The sequence below is a fragment of the Amphiprion ocellaris genome, chromosome 15 (genome assembly GCF_022539595.1).
Source record: "Amphiprion ocellaris isolate individual 3 ecotype Okinawa chromosome 15, ASM2253959v1, whole genome shotgun sequence".
NCBI lineage: Eukaryota > Metazoa > Chordata > Actinopteri > Pomacentridae > Amphiprion > Amphiprion ocellaris.
In genome coordinates, this window is record NC_072780.1 from 33342993 (window position 1) to 33370761 (window position 27769).

Consider the following 27769-nt stretch of genomic DNA (forward strand, 5'->3'; position numbering starts at 1 on the left):
AGAGTATGTTTAGGGCAGTTACACAGCAGTTGACGTGTCATGGCGAAGCATCAAAGTTTGGGAGCCTGCCATGGCCACGCCCTCAGACTTTTGTGGAGCATTTTGATAACTTTTGATCACCCATGCCTGGAGTACATCCTGGCTGAATTTCATATCTGTCGGTGTTACCCTGTTTGAGTTGATAGCTTTTCAAAATGTCTAAAAATGACCCAAAATTGAAGGTAGGTGTTAAAATCTAGAAAGAAGAAGAAGATTAAAGAAAGAAAATACATAAAAAAGAAGCATTTAAATAAATGGGAAAAAGTTAAGACAATTAAACTTTTATAAAGTATGGGGGGAAAAAAGATGTAAGAAATTAAAGAATTGTATTTAATAAATAAACAGGACATTTGTAAATAAGTGTTGTAGTCTTTTGCAGTTAATTGATGGATAGGCGTAGTGAGAGACAGCCAGACAATGGGGTAGAAATAAGAATGAGAACAACTAATACAGCACAGGGTTGCGAGCGGGAATCGAACCAGGGCCTCAGCATTGAGGACCAACTACATGCATCAGTGGCTTAACCCGCAGAGCTATATGATCACACATGTCAGCTGTCAGCAAAGGTGTATCAATCCAATAGAAAGTCTAGGGGTAGGGTTCGGGTTACAGAGGAAGGTCCTGACAGTAGCAATGTACCAAAAACATGGATATAAAATTATACATTTTTTCATAATTTAATATTAAGTCACACTAGCCAAAAAATTCTTAGAATAAAGTTGGGGTTTTTCCTTCAGCCGTTGTGGTTGTACTGTACCTTTAGGTTATCTAGATCTACAACGGCTGAAGGAAAAACCACGGATTAATTTCTCAGAATATTCGGCTGCTTAGTATTAACATTAAAAATATTTATGTGTAATATTAATTACCCTATTTTTTTCATTACAACTGTAAGGACCTTCCTCTCCAACCCTAACCCTACCCCTAGACTTTCTATTGGATTAATACACGTTTTCAAGACCAGAACATGTGTGCTCATGTAGCTCTACGGGTTACGCCTGTGATGTTCAGGACTCATTCTTGTATTTTACACTCTCTGATGTTTTCTTTTCTTCATGTCTAGTGTGTGAATCATTTCTGGTTTGTCTCTTCAGTGTCTCATGTGGCCCTGCAGCTTCTCCTCCTCCACCTCCTCCTGAAGCCTTCATCTTCTTCATCATCAGCTGCTCAGTGACTCTGTTGGACGTCTCACCGTGTGGCAGCAGCTCAGGTCAGTGGTGAAGATCCTCTTTATCAGCTCCACACCCACAGACGTAGTGAACGCAGCGTCTGTTGTTGTGCTAATAAGAAGCTGCATCTGAGCAGCAGCAGCTCTGTTCACTCCAGCCTCAGTCACACATGGAGTCAGAGCAACACTCTGTCAGAGCTGATTCCTCAATGTTAGATCTGATTAATCTCTCTCTAGTAACAGGTTATGTACCACAGGCTTTTAAGGTTGCTGTAATCAAACCTTTACTTAAAAAGCCCACTCTAGATCCAGATGTTTTAGCCAACTATAGACCAGTTTCCAACCTCCCATTTCTCTCCAAAATTCTGGAAAGAACAGTTGCAAATCAATTATGTGAACATTTACAAAGGAATAGCTTGTTTGAAGAGTTTCAGTCAGGCTTCAGAGTGCATCATAGCACAGAAACAGCTCTGGTGAAAGTTACTAATGACCTTCTCATAGCGTCAGATAATGGACTGGTCTCTATACTTATTTTATTGGACCTTAGTGCAGCATTCGATACAATCGACCACAAACTTTTATTACAGCGACTAGAACATTCTATTGGCATTAAAGGGACAGCACTGGACTGGTTTAAATCCTACTTATCAGACAGGTTCCAGTTTGTGCATGTCAACAATGACTCTTCTGAGCATACTAGGGTTAATCATGGAGTTCCTCAGGGTTCTGTCTTAGGACCAATACTGTTCACATTATACATGCTTCCCTTAGGCAACATTATTAGGAAGCACTGTATTAATTTCCATTGTTATGCTGACGACACTCAATTGTATTTATCTATGAAGCCAAATTAAACTAATCAGCTAGCTAGACTGCAAGATTGTCTTAAGGACATAAAGACCTGGATGACCTATAATTTCTTACTACTAAATTCAGACAAGACTGAAGTCATTGTATTTGGCCCCAAACATCTTAGAGAATTGCTTTCAAAGCATATAGCTACTCTGGATGGCATTACATTGGCCTCCAGTACTACTGTGAGGAACCTCGGTGTTATCTTTGACCAGGACATGTCCTTTAACTCGCACATAAAACAAATCTGTAGGACTTCCTTTTTCCACCTGAGAAATATTGTGAAAATCAGGAACATCCTGTCTCAGAGTGATGCAGAAAAACTAGTCCATGCATTTGTTACTTCTAGGCTTGACTACTGTAATTCCTTATTATCAGGTTGTCCCAATAGCTCTCTGAAATATCTGCAGCTGATCCAAAACGCTGCAGCCAGAGTACTGACGGGAGTTAGCAAGAGAGATCATATTTCTCCTATATTGGATTCTCTTCATTGGCTTCCTGTTAAATCTAGAATAGAATTCAAAATCCTTCTTCTGACATATAAAGCTCTTAACAACCAATCTCCATCATATCTTAAAGACCTGATAGTACCATATTATCCTAGCAGAACTCTTCGCTCTCAGACTGCAGGCTTACCTGTTGTTCCTAGAATCTCTAAAAGTAGAATGGGAGGCAGAGCCTTCAGTTATCGGGCGCCTCTCCTGTGGAACCAGCTCCCAGTTTGGGTTCGGGAGGCGGACACCCTCTCTATTTTTAAGACCAGGCTTAAAACCTTCCTTTTCGACAAAGCTTATAGTTAGGGCTGACTGGGGGACCCTGACGGGGTATGCTGGTGTTTTCATTTGCACAACTGACTTCCCCTCTTGACGTTCCTTTAGTTTGCCCCTAGTTATGCTGCTATAGGCCTAGGCTGCTGGGGAACCTCTCTGGATGCACTGAGCCCTTCTCTAACTACCTATGTATTTACTATATATACCATTATTGCATTACATTCACTCTGTTTCTTTCTGTGTCCTTTCTCCGAGTGTCCCTGGTCCCAGAGCTGGATGCTGGATGCTTCAGATGTGTGGTTGTGTTTTATGGTCCTTGTGTCCCACCCCCCACCTCTCTATCTCTACCCCTCTATCTCTACCTCTACCCCTCTATCTCTACCTTTCTACCTCTTCTGTCCCTCTCAACCCGCCCGGCCAGCAGGCAGATGGTTCCCCCCACATTAGAGCCGGGTTCTGCTCGAGGTTTTTTTCCCTGTTAAAAGGGTGTTTTCCTTGCCACTGTCGCCTTTTGGCTTGCTCTGGGGGTCAGGCATATGGGTTCTGTAAAGCGTCTCGAGACAATTTGACTGTAATTGGCGCTATATAAATAAAATTGAATTGAAAATTGAATTAAACTGAGAGCTCTCAGCAGTTTTCTACCCATTTAAGAACAGGACAAACCGAACAAGCTGTTGTATCGATTTGTCCACGATTTCCTCTCATGTGTCCATTTTAAGGAGTTTGCAGTCAACCAAGGCCGACTCAGAATCACTCCCACCGGGAAGATCTGTGAAGGAAGGTCCACCCGGCTGGTCCAGAAGCTCCGGTCCAGCAGAGCAGCGTCAGGATGGAGACGTAACCGGGTGAGTTAACTAGAGAGGCGACACATTCACATAGAAAATCCAACAATTCCTTCTGTTTTTACAGTTTGTGACTCTGGTAAATGGTGTCATTTTTCAAAGCTGGTGGGTTTTGGGCTTCACAGATTGAACCTAAATGCTTTTCTTAAACAAACTGCTGAGCTGCTGCACAGTGAAATGTTTGAGTGGAGCTCAGGATGAAAGCATCAGAGCTGTTTTACATGTTTTTATGTTCAGCTAATATCATTTCCTCTGGACAATGTTTGTGGTGTTAGAAGTGGACGTTTGTAGGGAGTTTTCAGTTGTAATACTTAAATGCATAAATATTTGCAGTGGTGGTTTCACTGCAAGCATCTACTGATGTCACCAGTGAAGTAAATAAAAACAGCATTTGTTGAACTTTACGCCTCTCAGTGTCTGCAGTTAGTTTAGCTGAATCAATGCAAAGATATTTCTATTTTTCTACATGACAGGAATGTCAGTGAAATCCAAATGCTAAGAATAAACAAGTGATCTGCCTGGTCACAGATCCCACTTTAATCCAAAATAAAGACTTTGCAAGGAAATGAACTTGAAATATGAGCCACCAGTAAAAGTTGTGATCAGACAGAAGGGCCTGTATTTTATCTTTGGAGAAGTTTAACATGTAAGTTTGTGCAGCTGATCAGTGGTGAGGCCTGTGGATGACTGGAGATGTGTGTGGACACTTAGACGAAGCAGCAAATGTGTTGAAAATGAGTTGTCTTCTCAGAGTCTTGAAGATGTTTTGTCAGAGCTAAGAAAGAAGTAAGAGATCCTGCAGGTGATTGTTGAGTGGTGTTGAGGAATTTGAATGTAGAGGAATAGCAAAGACATTTTGAAGATATTTAAGCCATAAGTTGTATTTTATTTGTTTGCTGTTCTCTCCCATTTGTAGTGAAGAGAAGTGATTTGACATGAAGAATGTGATTTGTGTGGCTTTGAAATTGTGTTAAAATGTAAAAATGAGTGATGAGGAGAAGAGTGTGACTTTTTAGTATTGTGTTTTTTAGCGTGTTCTTTAAAAGTTGTAGGTAGATTATCTTCTTTTTTTGATTTTGTGGATTGTTTTTTTTTCTTTCAGTGTTGATGTCACCGCCTTGACGAATAGAAGAAAAGCCTGTATTTGGGTATGTAGGACTGGTAGTCCAGAGGTAGTGGTGGTGGTTTGGAACCTGGAGAGTGCAGGTTTGATCCCCCACCCTGCTCAAGCTTTTTTTTTACATTTGGGCAAAATTTGCCAAAAATCTGCCTTCGTGCCTTCGTGCCTTCGTGCCTTCGTGCCTTCGTGCCTTCGTGCCTTCGTGCCTTCGTGCCTTCGTGCCTTCGTGCCTTCGTGCCTTCGTGCCTTCGTGCCTTCGTGCCTTCGTGCCTTCGTGCCTTCGTGCCTTCGTGCCTTCGTGCCTTCGTGCCTTCGTGCCTTCGTGCCTTCGTGCCTTCGTGCCTTCGTGCCTTCGTGCCTTCGTGCCTTCGTGCCTTCGTGCCTTCGTGCCTTCGTGCCTTCGTGCCTTCGTGCCTTCGTGCCTTCGTGCCTTCGTGCCTTCGTGCCTTCGTGCCTTCGTGCCTTCGTGCCTTCGTGCCTTCGTGCCTTCGTGCCTTCGTGCCTTCGTGCCTTCGTGCCTTCGTGCCTTCGTGCCTTCGTGCCTTCGTGCCTTCGTGCCTTCGTGCCTTCGTGCCTTCGTGCCTTCGTGCCTTCGTGCCTTCGTGCCTTCGTGCCTTCGTGCCTTCGTGCCTTCGTGCCTTCGTGCCTTCGTGCCTTCGTGCCTTGCTTATGGGTAAATCTCCTGGTTTTCCCTTTTTCCCAGATCCCTCCTTGAACTCCAGTCCAATCCAGTCCACTGACACTCCACACCACAGACCACAACCTTTCCACAAGGTTCCCAGCGGGGATTCGAACCGTGACCATCCACATGACAGACACACACCCTCTGTGTGAGCTATCTGTCACACAAGGTCCCTGGTGGAGTTTCTTGTAATGATGGTTGCAAGAGGTTGTCATGCAGCCAAAGTGTAAAAAGAGCCTTGAGCTGGATTCAAACCAAGGACCTCCTGGATGAGAGGCAGATAACTTACCACTGCACTATCCTTCCTACTGGGTGTAGCTGTTAGTTTTCGTAAATGATGGTACACAAAAGTATTAAGGAAGTGAAGATAATAAAGGTACTAAGGTACCGGGGAGGCAAAAAACTTACCTCTACACCACCTGTCCTACAAGATGTTGCTCTAACTTTGCTTAAATGATGCTATCAATTAGTACTGGCGCAACCAAACGACAAATAAAAGGTGTGAGTGGAGATCTGAATCATGTGAGGTTTGTTTCTGAGACTGAATACACCTGATCTCATCTGATCTGCAAAGCTAAGCAGGCTTGGGCCTGGTTAGTATTTGGATGGGAGACTACCTGGGAATACCAGGTGCTGTAAGCTTTTTACTTCTCCTCACAACCTGAACAACACACTGCTAGCGACAGCTATCAACTAAAACCTCTTGGTTTCTTTATTATACACTCTATGAGGTGGATAAGCTGCAGCTCATGCTGATTTATTGCTGCTTCTGGTTGGAGCCAAAGAACAAAGGCTTCACCTGTTGGAGCAGCTGATGTCCTGCAGCCTCTTCACCACAGAAAGCCTCTGACAGCTTCAATTCTTTACACTCTGACTGCAAGACACCAATCACATAGGAACATTTACATGTATGGAACAAAGAGCTGAGCTGACACTCAACATATGTTTGAGCATTTATTGATAAAGACATTCAAACATGTCTAGAGATAGAACACCAACGCACGGTGTAAGAAAGGTCAGAACAGACTTCACCTGCTCAGGAAACTGAGGTCCTTCGGGGTGCAGGGAGCAATTCTGAGGACCTTTTATGGTTGTGTGGTGGTATCAGCCATCCTGTATGGACTGGTCTGCTGGAGCAGCAGCATCACGGCTGCAGACAGGAAGAGACTAAAGAAACTGGTTAAGAAAGCAAGCTCTGTCCTGGGCTGGTGGTAGACAGGAGGATGATGACAAAGCTGTTGTCTATCATGGAGGACATCTCCCACCCCCTGCAGGAAACAGGACCATCACCGGCAGCTCCTTCAGGGACAGACTGCTTCACCCACGATGTTTGAAGGAGGTCCTTCCTTCCTGCAGCAGTCAGACTGTGTTCAATCAAGCCTGCTCCCAGTAGTTCAGATCACCCATGAAGTAACTGCAATAAAATGTAAATAAGTCAATATGTGCAATTTCACAGGGTTTTTTTTTTTTTTTTACAAGCATTTCTATTTCTTCTCTAAGGAGAAAGCATCTATTTATATCTGTGCACTGAGTGCTGCTTTTTTTTTTTTTTAACTTTTTTTCCTATCTGCTACTGCCACACTGAAAATTTCCCCACTGCAGGATCTACCTATCCATCCATCTATCTATGGTCCATCTACCTCCCTACCTATCTATCCATCCATCCATCCATCCATCCATCCATCCATCCATCTATCCATCCATCCATCCATCCATCCATCCATCTCTCTCACAGGTGTGGGGGTTGATTCACCTGTTCTCAATCACCTTAATCCACGAAGGCCCGGTTCTTCATTCTTCCGCTCTCTGCCAGACCAGAGACTTTGAAACCAGAACCTTTCTCCTACAATTAGTCTGGTTTCCCCTTTTTGTTTTCACCTTGGTTTAGTTATCCTTTCTGTGTTGGTTTTAGTTTCATTCGTTAAATAAACTCCTTGTAATCTTTGACCTGTGTCTGCAGATGTCCTGTGACACCAATGATCCCATCTGATATTTAGCATGTTTTCAATTATTGGTCCCATTTCTTAAAAAAAAAAATAAAAAAAAAAAAGCCCCCTGAAATCTGATCAGATAAATGAATGTGAAACTACTTTGGGTCTGCTGCAGCTGCCTCCCTCTGATCTTGTTCGTGCCCACAGCACAATCTGATCAGTGAAACACTGAAGGACAACTTCAGCATGTAAAACATAAATAAGCAAAGGCTGCAACTCGTGATTATTTTAATTTTAACTTAACTTTATGTGCTGTTCAAAAACTTTATTTTTTCTGCAAATGTGTAGTGATTCCAAATCTTGGTTATTGATCTCCTTGATTACAAAAAAAATCTGTATCGACCCGGAAAAAAAACAAACATGTCAGGCACCCTATGATGTTAACTGTTTGCCTGAATGTTTTTGTTTAAAATCCTCAGTAATAACCTTTGACTGGTTGCTCTTAACCCTGTAAAACTCACTGCTGCAAAAATACAACATCAGCTTATTTTTTAATTACTATTTTCTATTATATATATCTGAAATAAACCCTAATCTGTGGGTCTGACAGCAGCGTGAGGTCAAAGAAGCTGCCATCAGCTGCTGCACTTCTGTCCGTCCAGCAGATGGAGCCATGGAGCTGCAGTGAAGTGAAGAGCAGCACAAGGCAACCACCACTTCCATCCACTGACGCATTCAATTTGACTGACGCTAATGTTTTATTGACTTCCAACCACTAAACCAATATGATCACTGATGCACTGAGCTGAAGAAGTAATGTTACATTTCAAACATAACTGGGGAAATAACCGAAACTTCTTCCTTAGGAAAGGAGAAAGTATAAGAGTATAAAGGCAGTGCAAGAATAAATAAGAAAAAAATGGTGCAAAAATTGCCCATAGCAATATATACAGATGACTTTATTCTTAAAAAAAAAAAAACAACAAACATGTAGAAGACTATATACAGAGGATCAGGTTTCAGGTATAAATAGATCGACAGATGAATCCTTACTGTGAAAATATTTAAAGACATTGAACATTGTGCAATATAAGGTCAGTCAGCAGCCTCAGTTCATGCACCAAGAAAACTTTTATGCATTTTTTAAAAATAAATTTTCTCCATTTACAAGGCAGGGAGATAACCGAAACTTCTTCCTTAATAGTTCCTGTTTAGTTTGTATGCTGTGGTGTCAGGATTACTACACGTGGAAATGAATATCAAATTAAAATCATTTCCATATCTTGACAAGTTGTTGCGATCAAAAAGTAAACTAAAGCTGCAAGCAGCGTTGGACGGGTCCTCGCATCCTTGCTGGTCGGCGAATCCACGCACATCCACCAGGTGGCGCTGCGACCGAGAGTGCATGTCGGCCTATGGATGCGATGAGGGCTGGACTCTGATCACACATGCAAAATTTCAGGCAGATTGGAGCATATTCAGGCTACTTCTAGAGCTTTTCCTGTCCATCCACCAGGTGGCGCTGCGACCGAGAGTGTATATTGGCCTATGGATGTGATCAGGGTCAGACTCTGATCACACGTAAAATTTCAGGCAGATCGGACCATGTCCAGACTAGTTATAGAGCATTTCCTTCCAACCACCAGGTGGCGCTGCGACCGAGAGTTTATGTCGGCCTATGGATGTGATCAGGACTGGACTCTGATCACACCTGTAAAGTTTGAGGCAGATTGGAGCATGTTTAGGGCAGTTACACAGCAGTTGATGTTTCATGGCGAAGCATCAAAATTCACGAGGCCGCCATGGCCACGCCCTCAGACTTAAGGTGAGCATTTTGATAACTTTTGATCACCCATGCCTGGACTACATCCTGGCCGAATTTCAGCTCTCTCGGTGTTACCCTATGTGAGTTTATAGCTTTTGAAAATGTACAAAAATGACCCAAAATCGTCAAAACGTATGACATATAATTCAAAATGGCCGACTTCCTGTTGGGTTTTGGGCATGGCTGTCAATTACATTTTGGTGTGTCTTGACGAGTTACATATGCCTACCAAGTTTCATAATTCTAGGTGACACGTACTGGCCGTAGTAAATGTTTGAAATTTTCCAGGTGGCGCTATGGAGCCATTTTGCCAAACACATGTGCAGTTTCCCTAAAATCTGAAATGGGTTGCCGGTTCAGATATGTGTGGTAATTTTGGCGAGCATTTGAGCATTTTTAACCTGTCAAAAAGTACTTTGTTTATTCCGGCAACGATACGTTGCCACGGCAACAGCGTTTTATGAATCGTCAAAATCTTCACACTGTGCCATGGTCAATGTGTGGTCACTCACCTGACCAATTTTCAGAATCATATGACAAAGTATCAGGCAATGGCACGTGCAAATGTAATGACAATTTCTTCCTGTTGCCAATAGGTGGCGCTATGAGTATTTCTAAATTTATGAATGTGGATGTGTTCAGAACCGGACTGGTGTCCATCACATCAAGTTTGGTCCGGATTGGATCATTTTCAGCTGAGATATTAATAATTCAATTTTTATGGCGAGAAATCGAAATTCGCCGCAATGCCACAGACACGCCCCTTGACGACGAGTCACCATTTTCTTTGGGAATCATCATCAATGTGTTCAGGCTTATGTCACCACATTTTAGGTGAATCTGATCAACGTGCTAAGAATAGTACATCAAAGTGTGAAAAATGTCAATTTCCTGCTACCACAAGGTGGCGCTATGACTGTGAATGTACATAACCACATGGATATTGTCAGGGCTGGACATTGATCACACATGTCAAATTTCAGGCAGATTGGACCATGTACAGCTGAGTTACACACCACTTCCTGTTTCATGGCGAACGATCCATTTTTTTGGGAGTCGCCATGGCCACGCCCTTTGAAATGAAATGAACATTTTGATAATTTTTCATCAGGTCGCGTGTTTGCATATATTGGCCAAATTTGACGTCTGTCGGACTTATCCCCGATGAGTTATTAATTTTGAAAAATTTACAGCTAATTCAAGATGGCCGACTTCCTGTTGGTGTTAGGGCGTGGTCATGATTGACTTTTTTGGGTTTCCTGATGTGCTGAATATGCATACAAAATTTTGTAGCTGTACATGAAACATCGTGCAAGTTGGCCTAATGACCAAATTTTCAATTTTCCAGGGGGCGCTATGGAGCCATTTTTCCACACACATGCGCAACTCCCATAAAATATCAAATTTTTCACCAGTCCTGATGAGCATGCCAAGTTTCACGCATTTTGGGGTATGATAAGGCCGCCAAAAATGGCAATTTCCCGGCGGGCAAAGAAAGAATAATAATAATAATAATAATAATAATAATAATAATAATAATAATAATAATAATAATAATAATAATAATAAATAATCCCTTGCATTCCAATAGGGTCCTCCGCACCGTCGGTGCTCGGACCCTAATAAAAGGTCTTGAATGTTGAACCTCTGGAAGTCAGTGTGGAATATGTTGCAGTACCCCGGTGTGACGGCAGAGAGGCAGCAGCGCCGCGCAGACTCACATGTGATAAACAGGAGGGAGACACCGAGGAAGAGGAGACGAAGAAGAAGGCGACCATGTTGATTTAAAGGAAGAAGAAACACAATAGAGACGATTTATGTCGACAAAAATCCAGTTACTGAAGCGAATAGTGAAAGAAGTAGTAGATCGACCGCACACTGAGTACCCCTGTAAAATAACAAAGAAACTGAGGTAGGTTTGCGGAAACTCGGAAGCGGCTGTTTTCTGGTAAAAACATCCGAGCTGTTGAGCTAACGTTAGCATGTGGAGCTATCTGTGCTAAGTTAGCCTCCAGGCTAGCTGTCGAGCTAGTTGTGTTCCGATGTAGCGGCAGCGACACACTCATTAGTAGTTTGACCTGGGCAACACATAGCACCGTTCTCGTCTAAACTTTACAAATACGTCGTCATATTTTGTTAGTTCAATGTTGAATAAAACTAAATAACGTCTGTTAGTTTTGGGCTAACACGGGTTTAGCACTAGCCAACTCTGTTAGCCCAACGGAGCTAATATGTCTCCTGAGACGCAACACTAATTTGACGTTCACATATTGATTTTACAGTGAAGTTGAGTAAAATCTGACGAAGAAGCGCGAGCAATTCGAATAGTTTAAAGTTATTTAATGTTAACTTTTTATAGAAGTGGTTTGGAAAATCGACAACAGCGGCAAAAGTAAGTCGACGTTGATCCGAACGTAAATCTAGGGTGGCCAAACGTCCTGGTTGTTTTTTTTTTCATAAAGTGATGAAAATGTCCTGCTCTTCATTGTTTTTCATTGGGACACTAAATAGAACTAAAGATACACATTTTTTTTTTTGTTTTTTTAAGTTTGTGAGAGCTATTTTTGTTAGTTAGATTGCTAATATAGCAGAGGTATTTTTTTTTAGTTTATTATTTTCTAATACAGAAGAGACATTATTTCTGTCATTATTTCATTTGTTATTTTTGAAACTTGCCATAATAAAACAAGTAGAGTAACCTCTGAGAAACCTATCTGAATGTGTCTTTGGTTATAGATAGTATTTGGTAATAGAACTGTTTTCTATCCATACAGAGGAGGCATACTTTAAATGTATTGAAACTATAAGGTTTTTGATAATCAAAATACGGTCACCCTAGTAAAACATGAAAAAGGTCAAAGCAGAGAAACTGAAGTTATGACAGAGGAACATCAACAGCCCCGACGGGTTTTATAGCATTTAAAGTCGCTATTCCGTGTCTCAGGAGTTTATAGACTTATTTAAATCCCAGCGGTTTGTGCTTCGTTAATCTGTCACCTGGCAACGTCACAATCTGAAACCATTTAGAGAATTAACGACTAAAGCCTGTAGGTAGGACTGAACCATGTCTCACTATTAAATGTTTAGATAAGTACTGCTAAATTTTAATGACCTATTTTTAGTTTATTCTGAATTTATCCACTGTAGCCTCTTTATCAAGATCCACAGGTAATAATTTGTAAAGTTTCTGATGTAAAATGCACAAATAATTACATTTAGACAAGCAAAATGGATTTTATTACACTACCGTTCAAAAGTTTGGGGTCACCCAGACATTCCTTGTTTTCCATGAAAGCTCCCACTTTTATCCATGTGCTAACATAACTGCACAAGGGTTTTCTAATCATCAATTAGCCTTTCAACACCATTAGCTAACACAATGTAGCATTAGAACACGGGAGTGATGGTTGCTGGAAATGTTCCTCTGTACCCCTATGGAGATATTCCATTAAAAATCAACCGTTTCCAGCTACAATAGTCATTTACCACATTAACAATGTCTACACTGGATTTATCGTTCATTTAATGTCATCTTCATTGAAAAAAGAAATGCTTTTCTTTCAACAATAAGGACATTTCTAAGTGACCCTAAACTTTTGAACGGTAGTGTAGATGGCTCTCCAGGACCAGGTATCGTTGGTCTCTGGTCAGACCAGCAGGAGGGTCCTTTGTTGGAGGCGTTTGTTTTTTTTATTTAGATGAAACTGATCTCTGCTAGCTGCAGACGAAGGCGACCAAAGACCCTTGGAGCCGTGGACTAGCATCCCTTAGGAGACCTGAACAGGAGCCACATTGAGAGTGACGGGCTTTAGTATCGAGGCCTATGATTGGCTGTTACTTTGTGTTTTCACTGTGAGCTTTCATGGTGATAGAATCTAAACTATCGAAACGTTCCACTGTTGACGAATCATCTGTCACTGACACAAAGCTACCGTTTTAGTGGCTTTCATTTGTTAATAATCTATCGATTTATTAAGTTGGTTCAAAAGGTAGAGTCATCCATAAAATGATCTCAGGTTAGAGTTTAGATGGGTGGTAATGTGTTGGATAGGAATGATGATTAAAAGCAGTGTTTTTTATTTTTGATATGTTATATAAATTCCATATTGTTATGTTCTGTAAAGTTTCATTTTCTCAGACTTCTCACACTGCCATAGACATCCTCATATGATAAGGGCCGCAGAGATTTATAGATTATTTGTCAATCGTTAAATTTAGCATCCACTACTTTGATTTAAGGTCTGGTAGTGGTCTGGTACTGGTTGGGTAGAGGTCTGGTAGTGGTCTAGTACTGGTCTGGTAGAGGTCTGGTAGTAGTCTGGTACTGGTTGGGTAGAGGTCTGGTAGTGGTCTAGTACTGGTCTGGTAGAGGTCTGGTAGTAGTCTGGTACTGGTTGGGTAGAGGTCTGGTAGTGGTCTGGTGCTGATCTGGTAGTGGTCTGGTAGAGAACTGGTACTGATCTGGTGGAGGTCTTTTAGAAATCTGGTAGTGGTCTGGTACTGGTCTGGTAGAGGTCTTTTAGAAATCTGGTAGTCGTCTGGTAGAGGTCTGGTACTGGTCGGGTAGAGGTCTGGTAATGGTCTGGTAGAGGTCTGGATGCAACAGCTTCTGTCTTGATGATTTGTCTGGTCTGTTGTCGACTTGTTTCAGCCGTTCTCCTGATATGTTTTGTGGTAGAAAAATGTTTGTCAGTCGATGGTTTTCGTTTGTATTCCACCACAGTATTTCACGGGGTGTAAAACAGTTTAGCTCCGCTTTGGTGAAGAACATCAGGGCATTGTTTTTTACGGTCTTTAGCAGTAATTTTTGTTGGTAAATGAGAGACATTAGAATGGGCCATGTCTGCATCTTCAGACCAGAAACAAGGAAGTGAATTTGGTGACGTATGTGCATTACGTTTGTGGACTGCTATGATTAGTGGAACTCACGGGAGGCGGGACAACATTGCGGAAAAGTTGCGGTGATTGGACAAAATTGCAAGGTGGCGCAGAATTCATGGAGATCGGTTGAATTCGCATTAATTATTGCCATCACAACATCGCAAATTGATGGAGGGACTGAATAATGGATGATCATGACATTAACTGTCCGAGGAAATACTAACAACTGTAAAATGAGTCTTCTGTTGATGTTCTGATGTGTTTTTGGTGATTTATTTCAGGTTTGAGTTGTTGGCTTTGGCTTTGAAGAGGCAGCAGGTTGATCACGGCCGACGCTCACACAGTTCCAGACCGAGCTGAAGACCTGAGGCGTTGGGAGAGAGGGTTCGACACCCGGAGGAGAAAGAAACCACACAGCGAAGACTCAACAAGGGTGGAAAGCTGCTTGGCTTTGGACTCGATAACCCCTTGTATGACTCGTGATTTCAGGATCCGTTTGTTTTTTCATGCGTGGACCGACGTCGACCCACGGTGTGGAAATATTCAGAGAGCATTACAGACTATATGATTTTGGGGAAACACCTGTACAAAGTTGGACATCCTTTTTTGGAGAACAGGGTTATTGAGCAACTCTTATGGACTCAAAGTGGAAACAAGAAATATTGTTCAATTTAGAACCAGAAGTTTAAGTATTGAACTCAGATTATATTGAAGAAGCTATTCCCCAAGTTCAGATTGCCTTAGTTGTTCTATTTCAGGACTTGAACCGCTTTGATACTTGTTCACGTATAATTTTTCTATATTGTGAGCAGGTATATTCATGCATATGAATGCAAATTTCTCTTCATTTTGAAGAGCTCTTGTGTAAAAACTTGTTTTTTTGTCATTCTCGTACGTCAGTCACTCTGTTGTTGAAGGGACCGAACTGCGCGTACACGTGTATATGTAAATACTACCAATCCACTTCAGTTGTAAAAGCTTTGGACTTAAAAAGAATCGAGAAAATTGTTTGTTAATGCTTAATTAAAACTTTTTTTTTACTTTTGAAGAGAATTTTTAAAAATAAAAACCTAAGAGGCAAAAATCTAATACCTGGAAGGAAAAAACAACACGATTAAGGACAACGAAACCAGGAAAAATGGCAACGGCCAGAACAGAAAGCGTCGGTCCCGTGGTCATGGGCCTGAACAAGCAGAACGGGCAGCTCAGAGGACAGACCAAACCAGCTCCAGCCTCGCCAGCACCCACCACTCAAGGAAAGACTTTGGGTGCTCCCCAGAAAGCCGGCGGCGGCCCTCAGGACGGAGGAGGCATCAAGTTTGGAGACGACTGGAAAAAGAGCCTGAAGCTCCCTCCCAAAGACAACAGGGTCAAAACCTCAGTGAGTCCCGCCTGATCACCCATTATCATCTGTTTTGGTGTTTTTCTACTGTGATCCTAACGCTCTGTTCACCAGGACGTGACGGCCACTAAGGGGAATGAGTTTGAAGATTACTGTCTCAAAAGAGAACTCCTGATGGGCATCTTTGAGATGGGTTGGGAGAAACCGTCTCCTATCCAGGTAAGGTTTCCTTTTTTAAAGTTAAATCTTTTTTCCTCTGTGATCTCATTCTTTCTCAATGTTTATTTAACCCTCTAGCGCCCAGCGTAGCTACAACTGCATATTGATTTTTGATTGATGGTAGATTTGAAACCAGATCAGTAGGGCTGGCCAGATTAGCAACTTCTGGGCTCCGGATATTTGGCCCCGATTAATGACGAATATCCGAATATTTGGATCGTCCAACGGGAGGAGGGGTGTAGACGAAGGGGCGAGCTGAATGTTCAGATCATCCGACAGGGGAAGACGGAGACGAATGGACGAGCCAAATATTCGGCTCGTCCAACGGGGGGAAGACGGAGACGAATGGACGAGCCAAATATTCGGCTCGTCCAACGGGGGGAAGACGGAGACGAATGGACGAGCCAAATATTCGGCTCGTCCAACGGGGGGATGGGATCCGACTATTCGGACCTCAAATTAATATTCGGATACCACGGTAACGACCAAATATTCGGATGTTCGGGTCCAGCCCTACAAGTCAGATAGATCCATCATTCTTTTTGCATCTAAAATCTGGGCAGTCAGACAAACGTTTCAAACATTCACCAGGTCTCAGAGCGCTTTTTGGTTGCAGTGATGGGTTTGTAGAAATACACAATACAGCACATAACAGAAATCTTTATAAACCAGACCACGGGATGTTGTACAACTTTTTTACATTTATAAATTTGAGGACACAGCTGTGCAATTTCTGTATTTTGAAATGTATGTGAAAAAAACAAAAAACATTTAGATTTTTTTTTAGGTTTATTGCACTTTTAAGCAATTTATTGTAGTAGTTAAGACATATGTGAATATATATTATTAAAACTTGGGATATAAGGGTTATACTGATGTAAAGCCAATAAAAACACTCCAAAAAATTCCACTACAGCAAGTAAAAATGTAAGAATATGTCCTGGTGGATTTGCACAATGGTAGGTCTTAAAGAGCTAACACTAGTAGGAATTTTTTTCTATTAAGTCTATTTTAAAATTCAGCTAACAAATAACAGCGTGCCGCGTTCCTAAAATTGTTAAAATTCCAGAAATATTCCTCTTGTAGATTTTCTTTCTATTAGATAGAAGCTAGATTCCAGCAGAGTTGCCAAAAGGAAACTAAAAGAGAAAAAAACAAAACGTCATGGAAGAAGAGGTCTGGTGTCTCCATTAAATCTTCATTTTCTAAATAAAGCATTAACGATATAAAATAAATGAAATCATTAGAATATCTGTGGCTATATTCTTTTGGCCTGTTTCAGCTTATGTATTACTTCACCAAGGAATGCAGTGGAGTTATGTGACGGTCGGCGTCGGTTTGTCTGTCTGTTAGCAACATTACTGAAAACCAGGGTATTAACACAAATTTCATCCAAATCTGTTTTTGAGTAATGCTGCTAACAGACAAACCAGCGGCGATCATCACACAATTCCACTGCGTTCCTTGGTGGAGTAGCAATAGTTGGACCAACATTTTAAAATCATGAAGCACTAAAGCTAGACAATCAGTGTGAATAATTTTCACTTTCTAGTTCTATTTTTGTGCTTCAGTCTCTTTTAATATGAGATCGTCTGGTTCTTCGGTGCTTCAACTGGGAGAGTTCTGCTAAATAAGATGCGGCCAATGCATTCAAACCTTTAAAAACAAACAAAATATTAAAAAATTAATCCCAAAGCAGGAAGATGGTGGAGGAAACACTGTCCTGTGGTTGTTTTCTGTCCCTGTTAAACGACGAGCAGCAGTAAAATCAAATGTTTTACCATGGTGTAGTGACAGAAGCTGTGACTGCTGGTTCCCTGCAGGAGGAGAGCATTCCCATCGCCCTGTCTGGACGGGATATTCTGGCTCGGGCCAAGAATGGAACAGGAAAAAGTGGAGCTTACCTCATCCCACTGCTGGAGAGGATAGACCTGAAAAAGGACCACATACAGGGTGAGACGCCGCCTGGGGTTCGGCTTTTCTGTCCGTCTTCTACCACGGACTCCACATTTGTTCCTAAATCTGTACTCTGACATGAACCCCGTTTCTAGAACATGTTTATTTTGAAGAATCGCAACAGAAAAAGCAAATGAAAACTGCAAAATTCTAAGAAAAATGTTTAAAAAAAACATTTAAGGTGGTGCTCGAATGCTCTGTTTCAGTGTTTTATTTATCTTCTAGCAATCTGTACTTATTCTACTTTTATCAGCCTACTGTTGATCGTTTCTGTGCTTCTGATGTGAGGTGGAGGGCTGATACTTAGTTATTTTATTTGCGTTCACAGATGCACAGAGAAACGACAGATAAATCTAAAATCTTTTGACGTTTTCTACAAGAATTTCTGAGATTTGAACACTTTTTTTTTTTTTTTAAAACATATTCTGTCGTAGCACACATTTAATTCACACAACTGATCGGCTGTTTCTGCCGTTTTTATTTTCACTGACTGAAAAAATAATTCATTTTTTAAATTCCCAGTTATGGATTAAATAAATGAAGGACTTTTGAATATTTATTTACAATTTTTGCAGGCTGTTCATATTTTCTATAACTTCTAAACGATAAATATCAACAATGCTTTCATAGAATCACAGGCACCTCCTTTAATGTCTACATTTTGATGCTAACATTTCTTATAGATGGAGAAATTTTATTTATTTTTTCCAAATATCTGAGTTTGTTTCCAGCTTCTGCTAACGTTTTATATGAATCTATTTGGTCTGGATTACTAAAACAAGCTCCTTTTTTTTCTTTCACAATTTCTATCTGTATTTATTTACCGTCCACTGCGCCTCTAAACTCTTCTTCTTCTTCTGCGTCCTTCAGCCATGGTCATGGTTCCTACTCGAGAGCTGGCGCTGCAGGTGAGTCAGATCTGCATCCAGATCAGCAAACACCTGGGAGGAGTCAAAGTCATGGCGACCACCGGTGGCACCAACCTGCGAGACGACATCATGCGTCTGGACGAGACCGGTACGGATCTTCACCTTCACTTCCTGTTTATCCACCAGCGGCTAATGCTAAAGGCGCACTGACAAATATTAACAAAAACACTTTCTGATTTGCTGCTTCTGTTGAGTTCAGCTTTGAAAATTAAATCTAATTATTGTCTCTAAGTCTTTGAATAATCAGAATATATTAAAGATGTGTTTATTGATTAAAAGCCGATTTATGATGCCCAGAGTTTACAGTTAAATGGTTTTCAATCACCTGAAACCGGTGTCTCTTGGAGCTTAGATTTACCACATATGTATTCGTTTTTAGATAGAAGCTGAAGACAGTTATTTTTTCTACTGCTTTTAAATAATCAGTGTTATTATAAAATCTGCCTGCCCTTTTATTCACATAATTTTAATTCTTTTTTTCCTTTTTATTGCATAGTTTATCTCCTAGATGTTTTTGTTTTCTCATCTCTGGCTATTCCGTCTACATCTAAACCGCTGTGGTTGTTCTGTTTCCATAGAGGTGCAGGACTTTACATTGAGAAATTAACTCGCGCTGAGTAAAAATGTGAAGAAAACAAACCAAACAAACTGTTTGGGGTTCGGAGACCGAACTAACAAATACTTTATTAGCTTCGTGTGTCATTTGTGTGGGCCTTAAATACTTTTTCTTCATTTTAAGTCATTTTTTTGTCATTTTATACTTTTATTTCTCATCTCTTGGTTTTTTCAGCTCTTTCAGTCAATTGTCTATATTCGTTTACAAATTATATATATGCAGGGGGTCCCTCATCTGACGTCAGAGTAAGTCGATTTTCGCCCTAAGTCGGAACTCTTGTGAAAGTGGAAACAAAGCCATTACGATATCGATTGCTTTCCTTTTCTTCGAAGCACAGCAATCAGAAGAGTCTGACTTACGCTGGGAGCCATAATGAAGGGCAAAAAGTTAGTGAATGTGGCACAATCCAAGGTGGAGTACAACCAGAGAATGGAAACAAAGCTGTGTTATAGCGCCGTGTGACGACGTATTCATCCGCTCCGCTCATCAACTAGTTCCACGTAACCAGTTCAGACGAGCCACTGGAGGTCGAGGACGTTTTATACCGAGGACCTCCTGTATATGTACATGTAGGAGTAGTTATTCTTAGTGTAGCCTATTTTATTCTTCCTATAACATCAACAGTTACTCTCATCTACTCTTATTGATCTTATAAAGCAGATCCTTATGTATTCCTTTGTAAGGACAGTGTAGAGATGTATTAACAGGTTGTTCCCTCTGCAGAAACAGATCTGCTGTGAAATATAAGCTCTTACAGTGACAGTTTAGATCATTCTGTGAATCTCCGTACTCTTTATTCAACTTGCTTGTGCCGTTTTTGATTTCTTTAACCCTCGTGTCGTCCTGTGGGTCAAAAGTGACCCGTTTTAAAGTTTGAAAATGTGGAAAAAAATATATTTTCACAGTGGATGCACTTCTGCATGTCCACATTTTCAACATTTTTGGGAAATCTTTGAACATTTTTTGGTGGAAAAAAATGTTAAAAATGTTTCTTCAGAACATTCACAAAAAATCAACCAAAATCCAGCGAATTTCACTGGATTTTGGTTGATTTTTTGTGAATGTTCTTAAAGAAAATATCATTAGTTTTACTGATATATATGGAATCACTTTAGATATTTTTAGGATTTTTTTGAAGATTTTTACTCATTTTTTGAAGATTTTTACTCATTTTTGGAAAATATTTACAAGAATTTTCTTTCCATATTTGGGGGATTTTCTTAAAATAAAGCTTTTAAGGGAAACTTTAAAGGAATTATTGGAATTTTCTTCCTGCAGGTTTTGCAAATTTTCAGAAATTTGGGGAATTTTTGGATTTTTTTCAGACAAGGAAACAATATTTTTTGGTGCCTGTAAATGAAGACAACAGGAGGGTTAATTGGATTTTATTACATGTTTTTATCTTATTCACCTTTCCGTTTCCCTGTAAAGCCCTTTGAAGAACCTCTGCATGTGATGTGTTTTATAATCCAACTTTTTGCTCTACAGAAAGGTGAAGTTGTGATTTGTGTTTTCAGTGCATGTGGTCATCGCTACGCCTGGCAGGATCCTGGACTTGATAAAGAAGGGCGTGGCGAAGGTGGATAGAGTCCAGATGATGGTGATGGATGAGGTAAAGTAAAGCTGCCGCTACAAACCGTCTGTCGTCACGGCTTCTGAGCTGTTTTCATTCCACGTGTGTCAAAGCCGAGCAGAGTTTCATGTTGGAACGGCTTCGTGTTGAAATGCGTCGTTTGCCTGCAGGCGGATAAGCTGCTGTCTCAGGATTTTGTGGTGCTCATCGAGGATATCATCAGCTTCCTGGCCAAGAACAGGCAGATCCTGCTCTACTCTGCAACCTTCCCCATCAGCGTGCAGAAGTTCATGGTGAGTAGTCGGCTAATTGCTGCGCCGCTCGTTGGCCCGATGGCTCGGAGCCACCTGGCAAACTGCAGACCGAGCTGCTCTCACACTGAGCTTAAATCTGTTCAGGACTGCCTCATCGGAGGTGCAGTTAGCCAGTAGTCTCAGAGATTCTCAGTAATACGAGGATCCTGGAGGTTTCACTGAAGAAAAGGTCAAATATTTCCTGCAGGTGTCAAAAACAGAAACTGACAGAGACGAACTTGCAGAACAAGATTAAAACTGGATCATTCCATATAAAATCAACAGATTTTAAGAAAATTTCCCACCTGACCCTCTCAGATTTTTCTACATTTTTACATACTTATAGAACATTATATATGATGGAAAAATCCAAAATTTCAAGGCTTAATTGTAAAGAGTTCCAAAGTTATGACCATTTGAAGTAGCTAGGGGTACCCTAAAATTCCGCCCAAAATTAAGACTTGAAATTTTCGGCTATTTTCAGGCTTCTATAACTTCTGAACAAAAAGAGCTAGAGATCTGAAATTTTCAGGATCATTTCATGGGAATCCATAGTCCTAAGAAATGGGAAAATATTTACTTAAAATTTATAATTGCATGTTACAAAGAATGACAAATTTGAGATTTTACCCATGACGAACTTCTAAAATGCTACTTTTGTAGGATGATTAGGTTTTTGTACACAAAAACTAATCATCCTATTCATTAGAAATTTTATGTGCTGTATCTTGGCTACCTAGGGAATGGATCTCTGTAAAATAAAGGTCCTATGTTATGTATGATATATGAACACCTAAAAATCAAAAATATCTGTCCGACCTTCGGATTCAAAGGTCAATATCAGCATGTGGGTTAGGTAATATCACAAAATAAAAGACACCATGCGAACATTCAGGAATTGCCCTAAATTTTGACACCAAGCAGAACTTGCTTCTATAAATCCTTCTGTGTTAAATGTTCAAATTAAATATGCACGTTTTCAACCCAGATTTTAGCCATATATAACAGAAAATGTAGTGATTTTCAAGTGTTCAAATGTATGTATTGCAGAGTCCAGATTAATCACAAGAGGAAGAAAGACCTATTTTAATAAAATAAAGTCAGCATGGCTCAGACACAGTGAACAGAGGAGCAGGTTGTTGGAGATCCATTCAGCATGGAGAAACATCTTTGTACTGATGATGAGCAGAGTAGAGGCTGGAAACACCTAATTATTCATAATGATAATGACCAAGAATGGGTCGAAAATGACATAAAAATGGTCAAAATTGTCTGAAATTACATTCACTTCCTTGGCGGAGTAAAAATGGGCTCACAGTGGAATACAAACGAGACAGAAGCAAATAGAACCACCATCTCTAAAGTGCCTGGTGTTCAGAGCGGCTAGCTGATGAATCTTCTGTAAGCAGGACTGAAAAACACACAGTTTCAGTTTGAAATGAAAACGGTTTGTTGTTTCTGTTTTAAATGCTGAAGTGTCAAATGTTGCTCTGTCTGCTGCAGGCGAAGCATCTCCAGAAGCCCTATGAGATCAACCTGATGGAGGAGCTGACTCTGAAGGGCATCACTCAGTTCTACGCCTACGTCACCGAGAGGCAGAAAGTCCACTGCCTCAACACGCTGTTCTCTAGGGTGACTTTAAACCTCCTCCTCATCACCAACCACAGTTTGAGCTGCTTTACTCTGAGCTCAGAGGCTCAGATCCACTAATGTTACATGTTTAAAACCTGTATGTAACGTTTTCCATGTTGGTTCCTTCAGTTTGGTTCAGATTGGTCCCTAACGTTTCCATTTCCTCCTCCTTCCTCAGCTTCAGATCAACCAGTCGATCATCTTCTGTAACTCCACTCAGAGGGTGGAGCTGTTGGCCAAGAAGATCACTCAGCTGGGCTACTCCTGCTTCTACATCCACGCCAAGATGATGCAGGTGACATGAAATCACCACCGAAGCCTTTTCTCTTCATAATAAAGTCTGTGGGCTCATTTAGTCCAGGCACTTAATAAAAATGCACATTTAAAAAGCTCAACATTATGAATTTACCTCAATTATTTACACATAAAGGTTCAGTATTTTTAATTTTGTGTAATTTCAGTTGCCTGATTATTGTAAGTGTAAGAATAGTTGGTTCCATATTTTGCAAATTCCCCTGCTCTTGGTTTATTATATATTTATTTACAGTATAGATGGGCTGTTCATGTGTTTCTGTGACTTTTAGGTACAAAATATCAGCAATCTTTAAACAAAATTAGATTCCACCTTCTAATACACTCCCCATCAACGTCTTAAGACCAGTGGAAAAATTGGAAGAATTTGCCTTTTCCTCTCACTCCCATTTCTTCTTGTTGCATTTTGAAGCTCTGCTTAGAACCTTCTGATGATCCAACAGAGCAAAATGCAGTTTTTTGCTATTTTTCAACGGGTCTTAATTTTTTGATTGGGAGCATATTTAGATTTTCGTGCAGCGCCAACATTCAAAACATAGCCCAAGTTTTATAAGAATCTAATTTGCAGCTAATATTTGTTGTAGGCAGTGTCTTAAACAATTGGAAATAACCTTTACATGTGAAATATCAACAATCTTTCACCAAAATCAAAGACTATACCTTTAATATTTAGAATTTAATGCTCTACTTGCCTTCAAAACAAAGACACATTTGATAAAAATGTTATTCACACCCAATATTTCTTACAGCCAGTGTCTTAAACCATTTAGAAATATGGAAATTACTATTAAATGGTATTTATCAACATTTGTCCACCTTTAATATTTGGATTTTAGTACTGTGCTTCAAGTCAAAACTTAATAAAATTGTTATTTGGAGCTAAACATTTATTAAAATCGACATCCTAAACTATTTAAATATCAGAATTCTTTCACTAGAATCACAGACTTCATTTTTAATATTTCTATTTTAATTAAGCCAATGTCTTAAAAATATTTTTAAAAATGTGGAAATAAATGTTAGCTGTAAAAAAGGCATTTTTATATTTTTTTTATGTAGTCAGAGAATTAAAATCTAAATATTAAATGTCAAATCTGTGATTAAAGCAATAAAATGCTGATATTTGATATTTAAAAGTTTTTTTTCCTCCATGTTTTTAAGTAGTTTAAGACGTTGGCTGGAATATAAATTAGATGCAGACAACATTTTTGTACAACTTTGCTCTTGTTTTGAATTAAATGGAGCATTAAGATTAAATATTAAAGCTGTGATTCTGGTCACTCATCTCACTGTCCGTTTTCCTCCTAAAAAGCTTCAAACTTTTTGTTTTTAATTAACAAGATGGAGAGAAATCTGTGTGACATTGACACATGACTTCTAAAGGAAAGGTTTTGGTGTTTTGGATCAGTTTTTCTAAGTCGTTTCCGATCATCTCGTCTCGTTTTGCCCTCAGGAATACAGAAACCGTGTGTTCCACGACTTCAGAAACGGACTGTGCAGAAACCTCGTCTGCACTGGTGAGTTTTTACTGTTTAATCCGTCAGACAAAGACCAGAAAATGTCCTTAAAAGTCCTTTTTAGTGCTGATTTGACCGTCTGTCGTCCTCCAACAGATCTGTTCACCAGAGGAATCGACATCCAGGCTGTCAATGTGGTCATCAACTTCGACTTCCCGAAGAACGCCGAGACTTACCTCCATCGCATCGGAAGATCAGGTGAGAAGTTCTGCTCAGATTAGAAATGGATGAACTGTTCAGCACTGATCAGTAGAGGACTTTGATAACAAACCTCACGTCTCTGGTTCAGACACCATACTAGACTTTTAACCCTCGTATCGTCCTGCGGGTCAAAATTGACCCGTTTTAATGTTTGAAAATGTGGGAAAAAAAATATATTTTCACCTTGAAAACTTATGATGTCCACATTTTTGGGAAACTTTTAAACATTTTTTGGTGGAAAAAAAATGTTTCTGAAGAACATTCACAGAAAAATCAACCAAAATCCAGTGAATTTTGCTGGATTTTGGTTGATTCTTAAAGAAAATAGAAGTTTTACTGATATATATGTGATCACTAGATATTTTAGGGATTTTTTTTTTTGGAAGATTTTTACTAATTTTTTGAAAATATTTACAAGAAGTTTCTTGCCAAATTTGGGGGATTTTTTTATTTTATTTTTTTTTTAAATAAAACTTTTAAGGAATTATTGGAATTTTCTTCCCGAAGGTTTTGCAAATTTTCAGAAATTTGGGGAATTTTTTTGCTGAATTTTTTTATTTTTTTCAGACAAGGAAACAATATGTTTTGGTGCCCGTAAATGAAGACAACATGAGGGTTAAACTAACTAAATCTGTGTGGATCTCTGGTTCAGACACCGTACTGGACTTCCACACTAACCTCTCGTCTCTGGTTCTCAGGGAGGTTCGGTCACCTGGGCCTGGCCATCAACCTGATCACCTCAGAGGATCGCTTCAACCTGAAGGCCATCGAGGACCAGCTGGTGACCGACATCAAGCCCATCCCCAGCAGCATCGATAAGAGCCTCTACGTGGCCGAGTTCCATTCAGGCAGCGCCGACTGTGACGTGGAGGAGGTGGAGGAGAAGCCGGGACGCCAACAGGACAGCACCTAGAGCAGGTGAGGAACCTTCTGGAGGTCAAAGCTGTGTTTGGATCGGCCACTAAATCAGATGTTCAGTCGTTCTGTTTAAAGGAAGGTTGTAATTTAACATAAAGAAAATACACTTTATTTTTCATTATCCAGATAAATACAAAAATAAAATTAACAAAAACTGCATTCGATCACCATTAAATGTGTTGTGAGGAGTTAAATAAGCAGTGACAATCAAACAAACCTGTCTGGAAAGTCATGTTTCAAATAATAACACTAATAAACAATAATTATCAAATATAGCTGATTATCCAGTCATGTGTGATGTGTAGCTTTGTTGGTAAAATCAACCAAATCTAAGCTTAAAATCATCACAGATCACTTCATTCTACATGTTTAAAAAATTGTAAGCAAAAAACCATTAGCAAGTAAAAGATTCTGTAAAAATACAGAAGAATAAAGTTCTGCTTAACCGTTGAGCCATGACTGACAAAAATTCAGGTTATTAGATGAACAAAGAGACTGAGAGTAAAATCAAAGCCACTGGATGAATAAATAAATGCAGCATGGCTCAGAAACGGTGAACAGAGGAGTTAAAGTTGCTGGAGATCCATTCAGCATGGAGAAACATCTTTCTACTGATGAGCAGAGCAGAGGATGGAAAAATGGAAATATTCAGATGAAGTTAGTCTAAATTTCTCTACATTAAAGTTGCTCTTCATGAGTTAAATTTGCTCTTAATGAGTTAAAGTTGCTCTACATTAGTTAAAATTGTTCCATTTTAGTGAAAGTTGCTCTACATTAATGTTGATATTGTTACAGTTGCTCTATATTAATTAAAGTTGCTCTATATTAAAGTTGCTTTATATGAGTTAAAGTTGCTCTACATTAATGTTGATATTGTTAGTTAAAGTTGCTCTATATTAAAGTTGCCGTTAGACTCTGAGAAGTGGATGATCCAAACACAGATATGAAGACATGTCCTGGATAATAAATCTTGCTAATCTTCGTCTCGTTTTTCCTCCAGAACTTCGACTCTCCGGCTTTTGCACAGACGTCAGCGCTTCAGGCAACTCTTCATCTCCACTCTTTAGTTTTCGGAGCCTGTCAGACGGATTTTATTTCACTTCTTTTGCTTTTCCTCAGAGAGCTGCCTCGTTCTTTTAACAGGGGGGAAGTTAAAGGCGTCGTTTTGAAACCAGCGAACCGATCTGTTCCGAGACCACCGGGTTTTTTTCTTTTTTAGCATCTGTCCTCTTCACTGCTGTCGTCACTTAAGTGCCTTACTTCCTCCACGTGCACTCGTCGTCCGTTCATCGCCTGCAGCAGAGCACAAATTAAATCCAAACATCCGTTATGCAAAAAGAGAAAAAAACCAACCACTCAAAGTCCTCCTCCTCCCTCCCCAATGTTTATTTGAAATGTGAACGTTGCAATAAAAAGGGCAGCTTTCTTTAAATGCGACTGTTTCTCCCTTTTTCCACTCGAGTTCCGATTCGAGGTTCTTTTAAAAAACACAACTGAAGTTTGGCCGTGGATCTGTTGGCCGATTAACGCTGGGTTTCTGTACGGACAAAACGACGCCTTCAGCTTCCTCTCTTTCTTCGGGTTTTTGTGGCTGAACTTTAAATCTAACTTGGTGAATGTATCCGAGGCCGGCTTCACCCAATTAAAGGTTCAAATTCAAACTGCAGATAAACGTTTCTAATCCGGGGGTTCTTTTTTTTCCTGAGGGGGCAAGTCTGTTTTTTTGTTTAGTTTTTTTCTGAAAGCGAAGTTGTAGCATCTTTAAACAGGCAGCTGTGAGTTTTCCTTTAATTTGTCCTCCTCTTAAAGAGCATCACTAACCATTAAAAAAAAGACGGAAAAAGATAATTTTGTTGCTTCGGGGGGGCGCTGTGAGGGGAGCTTCTGGAGGTTTTTATTTTTTCATCTTCTCTCTGGAGCTTAAAGCCAAACGGAGGAGTCGGAGAAGCTTCAGGTTCCAGAGAGAAGAAGAGTTCGAGGGAAGCGTTGAAGCAGCGAGATCTTCTGCTGTGAAGATGGACGAAGTCTTTATTATATGAGGTGAATCGTTCTGAGGAAACCAGACGCCTCGTCGTTTACATTTATAGTGAGAAAAAGAGAAAAAAAAAAACAGAAAACGCTTTGCTTCGTGGACGAAGAAGTTCTGGTTCA

General features: G+C 40.1%; 1 protein-coding gene and 1 long non-coding RNA gene across 2 annotated transcripts; both read left to right on the forward strand.

The window, feature by feature from the left end:
• The first annotated feature begins 637 nt into the window (after positions 1-637).
• LOC129350715 (uncharacterized) lies at positions 638-5009 on the forward strand. The gene is made up of 3 exons (XR_008604199.1): positions 638-1249; positions 3549-3674; positions 4774-5009. It is a non-coding gene; the product is annotated as an uncharacterized LOC129350715 (long non-coding RNA).
• A 5971-nt stretch (positions 5010-10980) lies between these two features.
• LOC111562609 (probable ATP-dependent RNA helicase ddx6) lies at positions 10981-27735 on the forward strand. The gene is made up of 13 exons (XM_023261232.3): positions 10981-11141; positions 14392-15491; positions 15567-15671; positions 17495-17624; positions 18498-18644; positions 20690-20784; positions 20916-21038; positions 22542-22670; positions 22849-22965; positions 24436-24499; positions 24596-24697; positions 25399-25618; positions 26619-27735. Exons 2-12 carry the CDS (start codon positions 15249-15251, stop codon positions 25611-25613), a joined length of 1470 nt encoding a protein of 489 aa, XP_023117000.1. The 5' UTR covers positions 10981-11141; positions 14392-15248; the 3' UTR covers positions 25614-25618; positions 26619-27735.
• Positions 27736-27769: the final 34 nt, after the last annotated feature.

Excerpts from the sequence above, each read along its gene's own strand:
- LOC111562609 (XM_023261232.3), top strand. The coding sequence starts at position 15,249 with ATGGCAACGGCCAGAACAGAAAGCGTCGGTCCCGTGGTCATGGGCCTG. Across the intron at positions 18,645-20,689 it reads CATGCGTCTGGACGAGACCG|TGCATGTGGTCATCGCTACG; the intron begins GTACGGATCTTC and ends TTGTGTTTTCAG. Across the intron at positions 22,671-22,848 it reads TCAACACGCTGTTCTCTAGG|CTTCAGATCAACCAGTCGAT; the intron begins GTGACTTTAAAC and ends CTCCTTCCTCAG.